This window comes from Hylobates moloch, unplaced genomic scaffold (genome assembly GCF_009828535.3).
Source record: "Hylobates moloch isolate HMO894 unplaced genomic scaffold, HMol_V3 SCAFFOLD_1, whole genome shotgun sequence".
In the NCBI taxonomy this organism is placed as follows: Eukaryota; Metazoa; Chordata; class Mammalia; order Primates; family Hylobatidae; genus Hylobates; species Hylobates moloch.
Genome location: NW_026652276.1, coordinates 166,934,459 through 166,948,104, shown reverse-complemented (window position 1 = coordinate 166,948,104; position 13,646 = coordinate 166,934,459). Strand labels below are relative to the sequence as shown.

Sequence of the window (13,646 nt, the reverse complement as noted above, 5' to 3'; positions counted from 1 at the left end):
AGCAGCTCATAGTTTTCAGTCCTCAGGATGACTTCATACAATAACTGAAAGAGTGGGTGAAATTAAAATCTCTTTTAATTATAACAAATGTTGTAAAATTAGTTAACAGAAGGACTCTTGGATTAGCAACTATTGGGGTTTGCAGTGTGCTTCAAATGAAAAGCCTAATGTTCATTGTTGCAACCAGAGAGAAAATATGTGGCCAGTGAGATCACAGAGCATGAAGTCAGAACCAAGGCTGCCTGTGACAAGGTACTGAATCTATGTCCTTGAGCCATTGCATACACACACTTCACGTCTCCTAGCATCCTCCTCTTCCATCATTTCTGTTACCATCTTCTTAGATCTTATATTCCAACTAGAATCATCACTGTAGTTCCTCTTTTCCAACCCTCCTGATGGTGGAGCTCAGACACAGGCAGAGAATTCTTAATAGGCTCAAATGAAATCTCATTATGAGGCATATTGTGATTTGGATCCAATGAGAGCTATCCAAGTGCTGCTGCTTCTTGGCAGAGTCATTCCCCACCTTTTGGGTATTAAGCAATTTGTTGGGGCTTTTATTCTTTTCTCCTCCAGTTCATAAACTTGTACATATGTGTTGGTGTGAATGTTCACATAAATAAACATTAATTTGAATATCCTGTTTGATTTTTTGATGCAATGGAGAGAGCCTACATCATGGCTATAACAAACTTGCAGTGATTATTCTAGACAAATGAAAATCTTATATTTATCATATTTGATAAGGCAAAAAATATTAGCATAATGTCATTCACCATGTGAAGGCGTAAAACATGCCAATGACTCATAACACTAACTATTCCTAAAAATATCTTCATGGAATAAAGTTAGAAATGAAGAATTTTGAAAAGGAAATTCTGGGGAAAGATGACATACAAAAATAGACTGGGTTTACTTACAATGCCTTCCTATATTTCCAATTGAAAGGAAAAATAGTTGTCAATTTTCTGTAGTAAAAAGCAATTTAAGTAATAAAGGCAGCTGTTACAGCATATTTTAACTATCATAGCTACAGTTTTCAACTTTTTGGGAAGCATAATCTGTAACTCATTAATAAATAATACTTTCAAAAATTTAACTTGTTAAACAGGTATAGGATGTAGAATTTACATCCATGAGGCAGGCTCTGATAAATACAGGATTTAGAGAAGAGCTTTCTCTTACACACACGCTTCTATGGACTACTCTGTTCAGCAGTACAGAAGTCTGTTAAATAAATCAAACCCAACTGGTTTTATAATAGCACTAAAGGTAGGTTGCAAATTTAAATTTAAACAAAAAAATTAATTATGTGAAACCTCACGCTCATTTATACTGCATAAACTTCCATCTGGTGACTGCTGCAATCAGGACACTTGAATCTGTGACCTGCCATCTTTCATAGTCACAAGAGCAATTTATAATTCTCACTGGCGGTTAATTATGGGATTCATTGTTTAATTCAGCCTGGCTTAGACCAATGATAATTGACATTATCTAGAACTAAGGAGTATGAATGAACGTATCATACAGCGATGATATTCTTACTCCTGGTTTTCTTTTGACTGGGGAGAGTTCAATAATCTGCTGTTGCACATTAGTCTAAATGACTTCATTAACTTCATTCTCCTGTGTAAACCCAAGCCACCCTGAATAAAATATACTTCCTCCACCTCCAGTTTACTCTCTTGTGTGCCTGCTTTACTTTTCTTCTTTTTTTTATTTATTTTTTATTATTATACTTTAGGTTTTAGGGTACATGTGCACAATGTGCAGGTTTGTTACATATGTATCCATGTGCCATGTTGTTTTGCTGCACCCATTAACTCGTCATTTAGCATTAGGTATATCTCCTAATGCTGTCCCTCCCCCCCTTCCCCCACCCCACAACAGTCCCCGCCCCGAGTGTGATGTTCCCCTTCCTGTGTCCATGAGTTCTCATTGTTCTTAACACCTATCACCTCCTGACACAGTACATATTTATTTATTGCCTGTTATTCTCTCCTTTCCTCCCACTAAAATGAAAGTGCTAAAGGAATTTATTTTATACATCTAGAACACTGTCTGACACATCATTGGGCTTAATACCCATTTTTTTAATTTAAAAATGTATTTAAGAAAAATGTTCTGTTTTGAGCTGTGACCACTAAGCAATTTTCCAGTACACCAAAGAATTACACTAAATGCTAGATGATTTCCTACTTTATACTTCATATCATAATGAACATTTGCCAAATTCTTCAGTTTCATATTAACTAGCTAATATGGAGCATTATCCTGTTGTTCAACACTAGTTAAAAATGAATATATCATACAGCATATATACATACAAATAGTATATATATATATAGATAGATACAGTACATATAAAGAGTACTGTATCTTTCTATTTAAAAATATATATTTTTTTCATTGGAAACACGGAGAAAATGATAGTTAAAAAGTGGATAAACTGCTAGCCTCCAAAGGAGAAGTATGACTAATATATGAGTTTCTGGTTTTTGAAAATTGTAATATAATTTTTGCTCATTGAGTTTTAAAATTTTTATTATACTAACTTGACGACATTTACAGTCATCTTTTTGAAATGAGTCAAAGATATTGCAAATTTTTCAAAATTCATTCAATAATCCAAAATACATGATTGTGCACTCATTATGATCCAGACCTGGTAGATATCAGGAATATAACAGAGGACAAACAGGTGCTCTTGCTTTAAGGGCCCTTATATACTATGCCATTTATTATTCTGAAGGAGAGGTGTGGGATGCTAGAGAGAATTAATTGAACTTAACATTAAAAATCCTCAGTACAAATACGTCGCTTAAATGAACATGAGAGAAGCTGACAACATTTTTTTGTCAGACCTGAGATATCTTAGGTAGAAACAGCACCAACTTGACACTAGCTATATTCTATTCCCTTGATTAAAAAAAAAACCCAGACATTTAGATGGACAGAACGTTGCTTATTATTTGAGTGATGGGAAACCATAAGTACCATAAATTCTCCAGTAGTAGGAGGCTGAGACAACATAATTTACTTCTACAACATAATCTACCAATCAAGGTGTCATTCAAATGTGAGGAAGAGATAATGATTTACTTGAGTATGAATCTCAAGATGTCACATTTTAAGGCTAAAGCAAAAAGCCATTTTCATGGTTATAGTTCATCTGGTGTAAATCTTTCACATTTGTTTCAAGTTACTAGTAACCTACGTGTGAGTGAGTGTGTACTTTTTGGGAGCTTGTAGTTGTATGAGATGGCATTTGATATTGGTCTTGAGTTTTGCCGATTGTGTAAATCAGTTTGCTATCACAGGGTGAGGAACAGCAGTATTTTCTCTTATATATCTCCTATATAAGACAGTGTAATTATAGTCACATTCAAAGCAAACAAAGAAAGTAGCAAAAAGAAAACAAGTAAAAGTTGTTATGAAGTTACTGGCGCATGGGAAAATATGAATTAGGAATCATTTCTGTAATTGGTACAAGCCCAAGTCATATCTTCTAGTGTAACTTTTAGTTTTCATTTACCTAGGGATCATATGTTATTCATGAAAAACATGAGAACTGAAAAGAAGAGAGAAAATGAAGTGAAATGGATTGCATTAAAACTCCTGGGAAAATTCAAATACAATATATTACATATCTTCCCTATTTGACAAAAGACTTTATGCCTTTTGATTTAGCACAAAATCCTTATCGTTAATAAATTATCTTTCAATCAAAATTCTTGATTTTCCTATTACTACTATTCTATGGGTGAAGAATATGCCATGGTATGATCAATCGTTATCTTTGGTGTCTGTCCTGCCAGTGGTGAGTTGGAAGAAAGGAGGTCATCTTTGATACCATTGATTTCATGGTTTGCTTGGAGCAACAGGAAGGCAGCTAGAGATGTATAATGGTGGATACTACATAAGGTACAGATTCATATACCCACCCAATACGTAGAGGTGACATAGAACAAAGAGAAGAGCAAGTAGTAGAGCAATCAGTCTTCCCTCAGTATGTCCCACTGGAAAGCCACTTTTGTTGACCTCCATGATTACCTATACATGCTTTTTGTCAATGTGGCCAATGTAACGTAATGTCGACAATAAAATGAAGAGAACGTCTGTTTTCCAACCTATATTTCTATCAACTTTCAGGCAAGAATAATATTTAAAATACCAATCAGAAAGACATGGATAACAATCAGTCAAAATAAATGCTAATGAATGGTCTGTTATGCTTTTCATGAAGTGATACAATGAGATGCTTACATAATTAGGATTATTCCACAGAAAAGTAAATTGATAAATTGTAATTGAAATTTATGGATAAGTAAATTTATTAGAAAATTGCTGAAAATGGTCAAGAACCAAACTCAAATAAATGTCCATTTATGTGTCTTTCCCAAACCAGTCTTCCCTAAGGGTATCTTCATTTTAGCTTTCTTGTTGACACTTACTATTGGAATCTAGCAGTAAGAGATCTTGCTGAACTAATTTGATGTTTATATTTAATCCCTTTCCATAATATCATTCCAATTTTTTCTGCGAAGGTTTTAAACTAAATACCATCCTAATAATGCTGTCTTCTCTCTTTAACTGGTGTACCAGAAATGACCTGCATATCATCTTGACTATTATTTAAACTTTTGAACAGTTAAGATTGTTAACGCTAACTTTTCCATGAATTAAACCTGAGAAATCTTGTTTTTTCTACATTTTCTCTTTCTCTAGGAAGAAGTCATAGAAGATAAATTTTCTTCTATTAACATGAAGACTTTATATACATTTGTACATAAATTTTCCAACAGCACAAGGATCATGATTTCTATTTGCTCTAAGTTTACATAATTCCACCTTTTACCTTCCCTTGCATGCTCAGAATAAAATTACATTAAGATTAAAGGCATGCTTTAATAAACTAATTCTGAGTAATATCCCAAGTTTTTAGTGAAGTATTGGCAGTTCCAAAGCCTCTTGTATGATCAGTGACTTTAAATTTCTCTGCAGGCCTCCTAGGCCTGCTCATTTGAGGAGGACAGTTGCAGGGTTCCTCCTTTTTATGAGGCACATTTGAGGAGTTCTGAGGGCTTTACAGTGAGATTTCAATGGAATGATTGTGAATGGGGCATCAGCTCTCAGAAGTGGAGCTGGGTAACTTTTCACTCTAGTTTCCTGAAAATTCTATAAAATTGTTTGGAGTTTGCAAAATTACTCAACCCTGGGAATATAGAATTAAGCAAGGGAGTGATGATATTTTTTGCTCAGGTTGCACACAGATGATCCCATTTAAGAGCATAAATTATGAAACCTATTGTAATGTGCAGTAAATATCTTAAAGGTGATGTAGAGTATTTGAAAAAAAATTCTGGAAAAACTTTGCTAATTCACAAATAAATTCCAATGATAGATCAGTATTATTTTCTACTTCCACAATCACTTTTAATGTTTCTGAAATTCAAATATAAAAAACATTAAAGGGTCAGGATCATGCTTAAAGTTTAAGAAAACAGATGCCCTTTATATTTTTAGTTTGGGTAAGGTTTAAGATATGACTGAAAACAAGTATAAAAATTTTATACAGCTTTTTTTTGGTTTGACTATTTGGCATCTCAGCATATGTGCTTTTCATATCTCATTTGTCTCTTATTGTGTCTGCTCTGAAGAACTAGCTATTTCAGTTCATTTCTTCTCATTATTAGGCACAGATGATAAATCAATAAGACTTGTTTTTCTTCCCCAGATTTAAGTTGCTGTTTAGTTGGTTCTTAGAACTGAGAGACAGTAGGGCAAAGTTGGGTACTTTCTAGACCATCTGCCCCCACACTCTCTCAAGGGTTTGATCAGAATCATTTTGCTTTGGGACTAACCGGAGTTGAGAAATATTCTACTTTGCCCTCGTGCTGCACTTTAACACACCCGTCTTCAGTAGCTTAATATAGAAATGATCGTTGAAAAAAAAATTCTTAATTTCTTTGCTGATTTGGCTCTCACATCTCCTCACTTATTTAAGTGACTGGAGAAATAAATAATTAAGTCTATGCCTTTGACATTATTATCTTTAAAGTCCTGACTACAATTAGTTGCATGATTACAAATTTGAGGAATTTTTCTTTCAATTTTTTTATGATTATATTAAAAAAACTTAAAAAATATGCTTTAGTGGCATATTTTAAAATAAAAGTTGTTTAAGAACCATGACTGTGTTTTTATTTGCCATAATAAGTGCAATTGAAAATGAAGACATTCCAAGATTAATCATGTTATGTGATTACTGTATTCTGATCATTATCATTGAAAATACTCTTCTATTCTAATTTGAGTAATTAATACTTCACGTCTTTTTGCTTTGTTTATCAGTCTTTCTCCTGTTAAACCATTTATGGAAGGAGCTCATTGTCTGTTTGCTTATGTTATCATTTGCTATCCAGTTAAAAATTGCTATTCACCTCTATTGCTTTGTCAATATAAGAATCTTGACTAAGATATAGAAAAAGATTGAAAAATGATGAAGGAAAAAAATAGTACTTGTACTAAGGATGTATTTACAGGTGATTATTCTCCCCTTGGTTTAATTTTCCTTAGTACTATCCTGACAATATTTTCACAAAAATCAAATTAAGATTCTATTATTCTATGTTTTAAATTTATTTTTTGAGGTAAAGTATAGATGTATAATTTACCATCTTTACCATTTTAAGTATATAGTTCAGTAGTGATAAATACATATATATTCTTCTCCCCCCTCATTCTATATGTGAATCACTGTACATTTAATCACATACCACATTTTTTAAATGTGGATGATTGTTGGTCATCTTAGTCTACAAAAGGGCTTTTCTTTATCATTTCTATGATACCACCATGACTATTATTATTACCAATAACAAAACGATATCAAACACATATTTCACTTATTATGTGTCAGACATGAATCCAGGCACCTTACATGTATTATTTCATTTTTACCTAATTTACTTCAGTTTCTAGCATTTTTACTGAACCGTGGTGTGTCTAAAAAAAAATACACATATGGCTTACTCTGAATCTACATTTGTGAATATACTTGAGAAAGCCAGCTTAGGACAATGTTGTGAGTGCTTTATTTTCACTAAGATTTGTTGTGATGAAAGCATATATAACAGTTTCTAACTTAAATGTACCATTCCTGTAAAGATCCTATTTTATATTCATGTAAGATGACAAGATAAAGTATTCAAGTTTTCCTTGTGTGTTTTCTCATATTTTTTTCTACCATAATTGTGCACCATAAAACCTGAAGACAAGCATTATTCAAATTAGGTTTTGTAGAAACATGCTCTGATGTGCTTGTTTATTCCTTAGTCTTACATATGCTAGCAAGAAATAATTAGGCAGGGTATACATGGATTTGTGGCTATGGTCTCCAAAAATTACAGTGGGAGTAAAAGAAGGTGGAGAATCCTCTCCTCTACCCTTAATGTAACATGGTAAATGGAACCTTTACCATATTAGAACAGTGTACTTATGGATTCACAGGACTGTCTTATTTTGGGAAGTCTCAAGATATAGTACTTTTGAAAATGACATAAATTTATCCTGTTCTCCCCAAAGATAGGATTAAAAGCATATTTAAATTCATTTCATTTTTCTTGCTACTTCATGACTCCTCATGTTGCATGTCACTTGTAATTTGCTGAAGACCCCACCTCCACTCTTGCAGAATTCACCATTCATTTCAGTAATTTAAAGGAGGAAATAAAGAGCAGATGCTGTGAGTGTACTTACTTGAAAAACACGAAAATCCCCAGGGAAATCACTAAGGTGAAAATTGACAAAGAATGACCCACGATAGCCAAATAGTACAGAACATATGCATTCTGGAAGAATAAAAAGTAAAAAAAACAAACAAAAAATGAATGAATGATTAATCAGAGAGAAAATCATTTCTATTTCTAAATATATGTAAATCAACAAATGTTTTCCTCCTTTTAAAAACCTACTACAATTATAACCAATATTTCAGATAATGAAATTAATTTTTAGCTTTACTCATGTCATTTTATGAAAATAAATTGTCATTTTCAAAGAATAAAGTTCCTTGAGATGAAGTTCCTCATCCAAAAATATATTTCAGAATTAGCTTTAAATGCATTAAAAATTATCATCCCTAAACCCAGTAAGCAGTCCTGGTAGTTTTTAACTTCTGGAATCTTTTAGACAGTGGATATGTAATTCTATACCACAAAACTGGCAAAATAGTAATCGACTTTCCAAGCTGTCCTGACTCTCAGCATATACAGAGGGTGCGGAGAGCATGGTGGCGGGTTTCTGTGCCTTTGTTTAAAATGATATCATTAGTATTTAATTGGTTGAAGCTGAAACCTTTCCCCTTAGCAGCCATTTGATAACTCTTTTTTTTCACAATCATGGTTAATTGTATTTATTCTCCCATAATGTTATGTTGACTCGGAAGAATGTCCTTCTCATAAAATGCACAATGTCATAGCATCTTTTTTCCCAGTCATCACAATCTTTCCTTTCCTTATAATTTTATCACAGAGAAAACAGAGATTGATCCAGTCACCCATCTCTCTCTCTGTCTTCTCTGTCCCTCTGTTTCTCTTTATTTGTTTCTATGTTTCTGGTCTTTCTCTCTCTCTCTCTTTCTCTCTCATTCTATTTTGACACTAGCTTTTGCGTTTTGTACTATTTAGCCAATTTCATCAGCTGTAATTGAAACAGACTTGAATCTATTGCAACTAGGGATTTGTTTTCACTTGTTTTTCTTGGTGAAGCATAATTTGTGTATTATTTTGTAGTTGTACTTTAATCTCTTGACTGTTGGGTCTTGGTATGAATGCAAATGTAGTGTAGATAGGATGAATACCTTCTATGAAGTTCTTTGAATTCCTGGAATAAATGTAGCATTTATATATCCTTGAACATTTTGATTCTTGTCAATTTCCTCAGGAAGAGTCTGGGATTGAAGCACTAATCAGCTAAAATGCATCCAAACTGTTCAGAGCCCTTTCTTGGTTATGTGCATTATTGCTATCCTGAAATGAACGTTCCTTTTCTAGGCCTTAGAATTTCAAAATGGACTAATTAGCTTCTCCGAAGTTGTGCCTGTTGCATCATTGGACCAGGCATTCCATATTTTGGGGGCATTTTCATTGTTGATACCACTCTCTTAATAGCATATTTTACTCTTACAGGAAATGTTAATAAAGTTAGAATAGTTGGTTTATAATTAGAGCTGATAAAATCCTCAGGTAGCTTTCTTGGGAGGGATTTAGGAATCTTACACACACACACACACACACACACACACACACACACACACACACACTCATCTTTTCTCCCAGGAATTCATTTTCTGGCTATTTTTCTAACTTCACTTGTAGACAATATCAGGAGGGGCATTTTCTAAAAGTTATTCCTTCTAAATAGTTTACTATGTAGAACACTCTTGCCCCTTAATTAATTTGGATATGTATCTGTACCCCCTCTTCTGTCGGTCTTTTAAAAAATCTTTGCATACTTTATTTCTAAGAAAAATTTATATAACTTAATTCATATTCTTTTCAGTTGCTTCCAAAGTACTCCTTTTAAAAACATTTGTTCTTCTGAAATAGAGTTTCCAAATGTGTAAGATTAAATCAACAACTCATAATTTAGTTGCCATCCTTGTGTCATTCTCAAGGTTGAGTTTTTTTTTTAATGAATTCTAGGTTGGTTCCTTAAAATTTTAATGTGACTATATTTATATGGAAGACTTGTGGAAAGCATTTTAGTCATTATACTAAGTGCCTAGAGAGTAGCATTTCTTCTTTAAGTTATTTCATTCTCAGATGTGGCCAGTGTATGTGAGTAGTCCAAAAACAACACTAAGAATGATTTGGACTTGCACTACTTACAACAATCCGGTTAACATGAGTATAATTTTTCTCTGTAACATCATAATCGGCACTCATTCGGAAAATTCATTTCTCCGTGATATAGCTTATTAATCAGACTTTATTAACAGCTCTCCATTAGGGTGTAGACATGCATCTGATTCTCAGGGTGACTACACCATTTGTAAAGAGATAACTGGCTGTGGTGCCCTTAGCCTGTGCTTGTGATGAGGTGTCCCTCCTATTCAACTGGTCTCTAAGCTATATGTTCATCTTGTTTGTTTGTGGTGTTGTTTCGTTTTTAATAAAAGAAAACTTTTCTACACCCTGAAAGCATTTCAACAACGAACAAAAACACTAATGTGCCTTTAGTTTTCAACTGAATAATTATTTAGTATACAGGTCTATCTTTGACAGAAATAATAGGTTTATGTTAGAGTCAGCAGGGTTGCTTAGAGACGCCCTGCACAGCTAAACATTGACCAACTGTAACTCCCTGTTCTGTAGGGTGAGGAGGCTGGTTGTAGACTTGGTGAATTTTTCAGATTTTTGATGCATCTGAGGAAGAAAGATCATCTGTTCCCCACCCGCCATTTGCTTAGATAAATGTTTCTAAGCAGAGATAATATTCAAAATATTTAACAGACAGTAAAATGCAAGTACTAACAAATAAGAATGAACTTCCACTGAAAATAATCTAAGCAGCCATACCTGTATTAGTGGACTGATGAGATGCCCCACTTTAGGAGTTCTTTCTATGCTTTATTGTAAAACTAAGGTCATGGCTAACACAGGGGAAGCATGCTATCTTGTGACTTGTGGAAAAATCTGTAGTTTTTTGAAACTCTTCCAGGAAAAGAGAGATGTTAGAGAGTCCCTTGAAATTTTGCCTAATTTCTGGCATCATTGGGAATCCTTTCATCTGCTCTATGGACACTTATCCCCCTGGCATAAATGGACTGATTCTGTATGCTCACGGAACTTCAATTGACTCTTGACTCTGAGTGCCAACCAAGAAGTGAAATGTCATTTTCTTTAATGCTACTCTAGAGATTCCTAGAACTTACCAGTTATCATACGATTTCTTTCCACAAAACCTGTTGGCTTCTTGGTAGCAGATATTTTACAGTTATGCGTCCATTTCCTTGTACAAATAATGACATTCTCACTCAATACTGAAATGTGAAAAAGAACCTACCTTCAGTTTCTCAGGAGTGAAAGCATTGCACATAGTATAGTTGGACCAGGTTCGATTGTTTTCAGGATGTTTAAACCAAACACCTTTTTCATCACAGTATTTTGTAACCCTTTCTGTTAATGAAACATAACAGTTATTACATTAATATCTCAAAATCCCAAGAAGGAAAAATAATAAATTAAAGCTTAAAAGCCATTCCAACATATTAATCATTTTATAGAACTTGAATGTGAGTATGTCAATAGAGACTATCACGAATCATGTATTATACAAAGTGTATTAATATGCATTGTCTCATTTTATCTTTAGCAAAACCATGTGAAGTAGGCATTGCCATCTTCATTTTACAGATTCAAAGCAGAGAGTGAGAGGAGTCATGGAGCTTGAGATTGAACCAGGATTTAGACCCAAAGACATGGATATGGGTCAGACTCCAAAGTGCTACCTATACTCTACCTCGTAATTTTTTTAACAGATATTAAACTTTTGATTATAGATGGAAACTATTGGAGAAGAACAAGAACATACTTTTCTTTATTAATTGCAATGTTTTTTCATTAGACTAACTGTATGAAACAGTAATTTTTGGATCAAATGGTCAAATCTTCCCAATCTCATATGGTTAAATCCAATAGAACAAAGAAGTCCAAAACTAAGGGATATATCAAGAGGTCTTTTTTCTGCCTCTCAAGAGATTTCATTTGAATCATCTCTCTTCATCCCACAGAAAATATATAGGGATCCAGGCTTCAGCCTTTACTGTTTACTTTTTAAAGTTTCTCATAGATGCTAGTTAATGAAATCCCTAACTCAGCTGGATTGGCATATTAAAGATCTCCACCTTCGCTATGGGGGGGCCAGGCACTGTGCTCAACACTTTGCAGAATTATCTTCTTTAACATTAATAACGAGTCTTTGAAGTGAATATTGTTCTTCCCATTTTTTATATAAGTAAATTTCCCTTTCATAACTAGCAGGTAGAAAGGTCAGGAATCAAATCTGAGTCTACTTGATTCCAAACCTATTGCAGAGCTATTAAGCACTAAGTAAGCCTCTTATTTCTGTGGCAATGTGCCAACTGGTCAGAGGAAACAAAACAGGCAAGCCCTTATTGTTAAGATGCAGACGTAGGTGAGAAAATAAGATGATGTAAATGGTACCTGGAAGTTGGATTTGGCACATAAATAAAAGATAACACTGGTTTGGCCCTCTTTTTTTTTTTTTTGAAATTGTTGCTTAGCAAAGAGGAGGAAAACCTGACATCTTACTATCCCTCCAACCAGCAGGTCAGCGATTCTGGGGTTGCTCACTGAGGTTAACAGTTCTGCTTACACTAAAATATTTTGGAGGAAAAGGACAAGAAGATTTTCTTTGAACCCTGAGAAAGAACTTTTCCAAGTGCTTGCTTTGTGGTGCCTGCTGGTTCCCATCAGGCTTATTATTTTTTCAATTATTTTTGTGTGATATATTCAGTGCTGGTTACAGTATGATAAAGCCTTGATGCTTTTTTAATTTTAATTTTTTAGGCAGTGTATATGTATCAGTACAAAGTAAAGTTCCAAACTTGATAGAAATAATGAGTTCTCATGGGGATGACTCATAATATCTTTGCTGAAATTCACACTAAAATATTAGGCCACTATAGCAACTACAATAATTTTTTAAAACAACATTTGATAACTTACAATATACCAGACCCTACATCAAGTGCTCCATCTTAAAAATGAGTAAGAAAACTTCTTTGTTCTGTATTTTGCTTAATTATTAACTGAGTATATATCTGAGATTCTGGGTAAAGTGCATGAGGCTGGGAAATCACAACAATATATATTGAGAGTAAAAAGTGGTCAGAATGGTGAGATAATATTTATCAAGACATTATTATCAGCAGGATAAACACACTGTAAAACTAGTATATTGTTAGCAAACAACTAAAATGGCACTTAAATAAAATTAGAATTTAGCTGGATTATCTAAAAAAACCTCGCTTTTGTATTATAATACTGGTCAACAATATTTTAATTTGGTACTGGGACTCTAGAAGGTGAAATCTCATAAATGATCGAGGTTATCTATATTCCATTCCAGTGACCTAAAGAATTTTAGATAATGTTGTTGGCTACAAGATAATATTTAAATTCTAACCTCTGAATTGGCCAAGCAACTGAAAGAAAAAATCAGGTTGAATTAAATAACATAGAAATAATGAACAAGTAAACATTAAAATGAATGTACTTGCCAAATTTAATCTGAGTTATTCAGATACTCTCCAGTTCTTCAAAGCACCCATTCAATGTGTTTATTGTCTGAGAGATCAAATAGCAAGCCTAGATTGGTATAATATGCAGGGAGATTTTGCAAGTGTATTTGGAATCTTCACAAAACTTTAATCTTTGATAATTTCTCAGGGAAAATATTTTTGAAGCATTTTTCTACGTTAACAAAGGCAAAGCATTGTGGTACCTATAGATAATGCTTTTATAGATGGCTATTTTCTTTTTTAGCACAGGATGTGGAAGTCAGAATCATATGGTAATATTTGAAGAATACTGCTATTGTTTTAAAGGCTA

The 13,646-nt window shown here is 33.5% G+C and overlaps 1 protein-coding gene across 2 annotated transcripts in view; it reads right to left on the bottom strand.

Annotated features, from left to right (window-relative positions):
- Positions 1-13,646, bottom strand: part of CALCR (calcitonin receptor) — a 152,782-nt gene that overhangs the window by 36,728 nt on the left and 102,408 nt on the right. The window contains exons 7-9 of one of the 2 annotated variants that reach the window (XM_032753485.2): positions 11,077-11,189; positions 7,768-7,859; positions 924-971 (exon numbers count right to left, since the gene is read on the bottom strand). In XM_032753485.2, coding sequence (XP_032609376.1) covers positions 924-971; positions 7,768-7,859; positions 11,077-11,189 — 253 coding nt within the window. The remainder of the gene's footprint in view (positions 1-923; positions 972-7,767; positions 7,860-11,076; positions 11,190-13,646) is intronic. The other variant, XM_032753486.1, reaches the window with a different exon arrangement.